Source organism: Pteropus vampyrus, unplaced genomic scaffold (assembly GCF_000151845.1).
Source record: "Pteropus vampyrus isolate Shadow unplaced genomic scaffold, Pvam_2.0 Scaffold143, whole genome shotgun sequence".
Taxonomy (NCBI): Eukaryota; Metazoa; Chordata; class Mammalia; order Chiroptera; family Pteropodidae; genus Pteropus; species Pteropus vampyrus.
Window position 1 is genome coordinate 1,764,921 of NW_011888924.1, and position 2,054 is coordinate 1,766,974.

Below are 2,054 nucleotides of genomic sequence, written 5' to 3' on the forward strand. Positions count from 1 at the left end.
TCCCACTCCGTCCAACCACATTCTCCTCTGTGACCTCACGAGGTCCTGAGCTTCCCTGTCCTCGTCTGTCACCTGGGGGTGATGACGATGATGATGGAGATAAAGGCTGTCACTTAGGAAGTGTGTGCTGTGGCCAAGCCTTGTGCTAAGCCCCTTATATGTACAAAACTAACTATAGGATTATGAATTTCATTCCACAAAATGGGGAAACTCAGTTTTAGAGAGGTGAAGTGACGTGACCAAGACTACACAGCCAGCATGTCACAGAGCAGGGCCTGCAACCAGACCCACTCAGTGCTAAAGCCTGTGTCCTCAGCCAGCCATCGGAGGTGCCTCTCACAGACGCCGCCTCCCAGCCTTCTGGAGGCTTCCTGGGGACGGTGTCCATGAAGGGGTCAGGGGACTGTGAGGTGTCATCGGAACGGGAGGCAGTCTCCTGTTTTCATGGCTGTTACTGTGGCCTCCTTGGTGCCAATGAGGAGCTCTCCTCCCTTCTGGCGGGCAGAAGTGCAACCCACACGCAGGAGTGCCTAAGCGAGACGTGGGCAGTTGTGACTCCAGCCCACTTGGCGTCCGGGGGGAGAACCAGCAGGCCTGTGTCATCACTTACATTTGGTCCAGCTGCCCCACCAGCCCCAGCTCCCAACCCACCACGGTCTCCAGGGCCTGATGGGAATGTTCACAGTCAGGGAGAAGGACCTTGAACACGGGGGCTGCTGGCCAATGCCATGGCCGTGACCAGGAGGATGACCCGTCTCACCACCCTCTCTGCCCCATCTCCCGCCCGGCCCAGGCATCGTGCGCGCCTCCAGCGTCTTCCCCATCCTCAGCACCATCCTGCTCCTGCTCGGCGGGCTCTGCATCGGTGCCGGGAGGTTCTACAGCCGCAAGAACAACATCGTCCTCAGTGCTGGAATCCTCTTCGTGGCTGCAGGTGAGCCGCCCGCTCTGGGCCCCGCTGCACGGAGCATACTTCTGGGGGCGGGGCAGGGGGGATCGGGCCGTATAGTAGCTGTGCGCGATTAACTTCAAAAGTCCAGATATGTGAGGGGTAAGGCACGGGAACCACTGCTTACTGGGCGCTGGGTCTCCTTTTGGGGTGACAAAAATGTTCCAAAGTTAGATAGAGGTGATTGCACAATCGCCACTGAATGGGGCACTTTAAATGGTTAATGTTATGCGATGCGACCTCACCTCAATAAAGAATAGCGAGTCCAGGTGTGCAAAGTGCCACGAAGGGGTAGCACCACTGCCTCACAAGCCTGTAACAGGGACACCTGGCTGAGTTGGGGGTCCAGGAGGTACTCGGAGGGACTCGCAGACACCCAGCGCTGAGCAGGACGAGATGTGGCGAGGAGGTCCAGGGCTGGCGAGCGTGCAGAAGGAGCAGAGACGCCCAGCGGGCCTTGGCGCCGCAGACGTGGAAGAAAGCCAGGCCCGAGTCTCTTGGGGCACAAGGAGCGGGTGCCTGCTGGGGCAGAGCTTGGCCAGAGGCCTCCTCGGGGCCCTGGCGGCACCGCTGGAGCTCAGCTATAGGCACAGCAGGTCCCTGTCAGGAGAAGCCGTCGCTGGCTCGTTCCACTGAGTAAGTGTGAGGAAGGTTACAAAGCTCGGCGATTCCTCCCTAAATCGTCGTCGCAGCTCCTCGCACCATCCCGTCGGTGTGGTTGCTTTCGAGGCGCCTTTCTTCTTACACTAGACCGGGGAGGCGGCCTGAGCTGCAGCCCAGCCCTGCTCCCTGCTCCAGGTCTGCACGTCCCAAGACGGTCGGGTGGTATCCGAGTGTCGATAATGAGAATTTCGACGATGGCGGGGGCCGTGCCTCCTCTGCTGGGGACGGGGAAGGGGCGTCCAGGGGTGCCCGGCCCACACAGGTGCCCGCAGCTCGTCCTCCTCCCCATCTCATCTTCTCCCCACAGAATCTCTTTGGGGGAGGCTACTTCTGTTTACCTCATGGAACTGAGGGTCAAAGCAAGTAAGGGCCCGGCGCAGGATCTCGTGGCCAGGCCGACGGGGCCCGGGCTCCTGGCTCCATTTTTTGTGCATTTTCTTCT

The 2,054-nt window shown here is 59.9% G+C and overlaps 1 protein-coding gene across 1 annotated transcript in view; it reads left to right on the forward strand.

The window, feature by feature from the left end:
• Positions 1-2,054, forward strand: part of CACNG4 (calcium voltage-gated channel auxiliary subunit gamma 4) — a 15,291-nt gene that overhangs the window by 7,450 nt on the left and 5,787 nt on the right. The window contains exon 4 of the mRNA XM_011368575.2: positions 794-934. Coding sequence (XP_011366877.1) covers positions 794-934 — 141 coding nt within the window. The remainder of the gene's footprint in view (positions 1-793; positions 935-2,054) is intronic.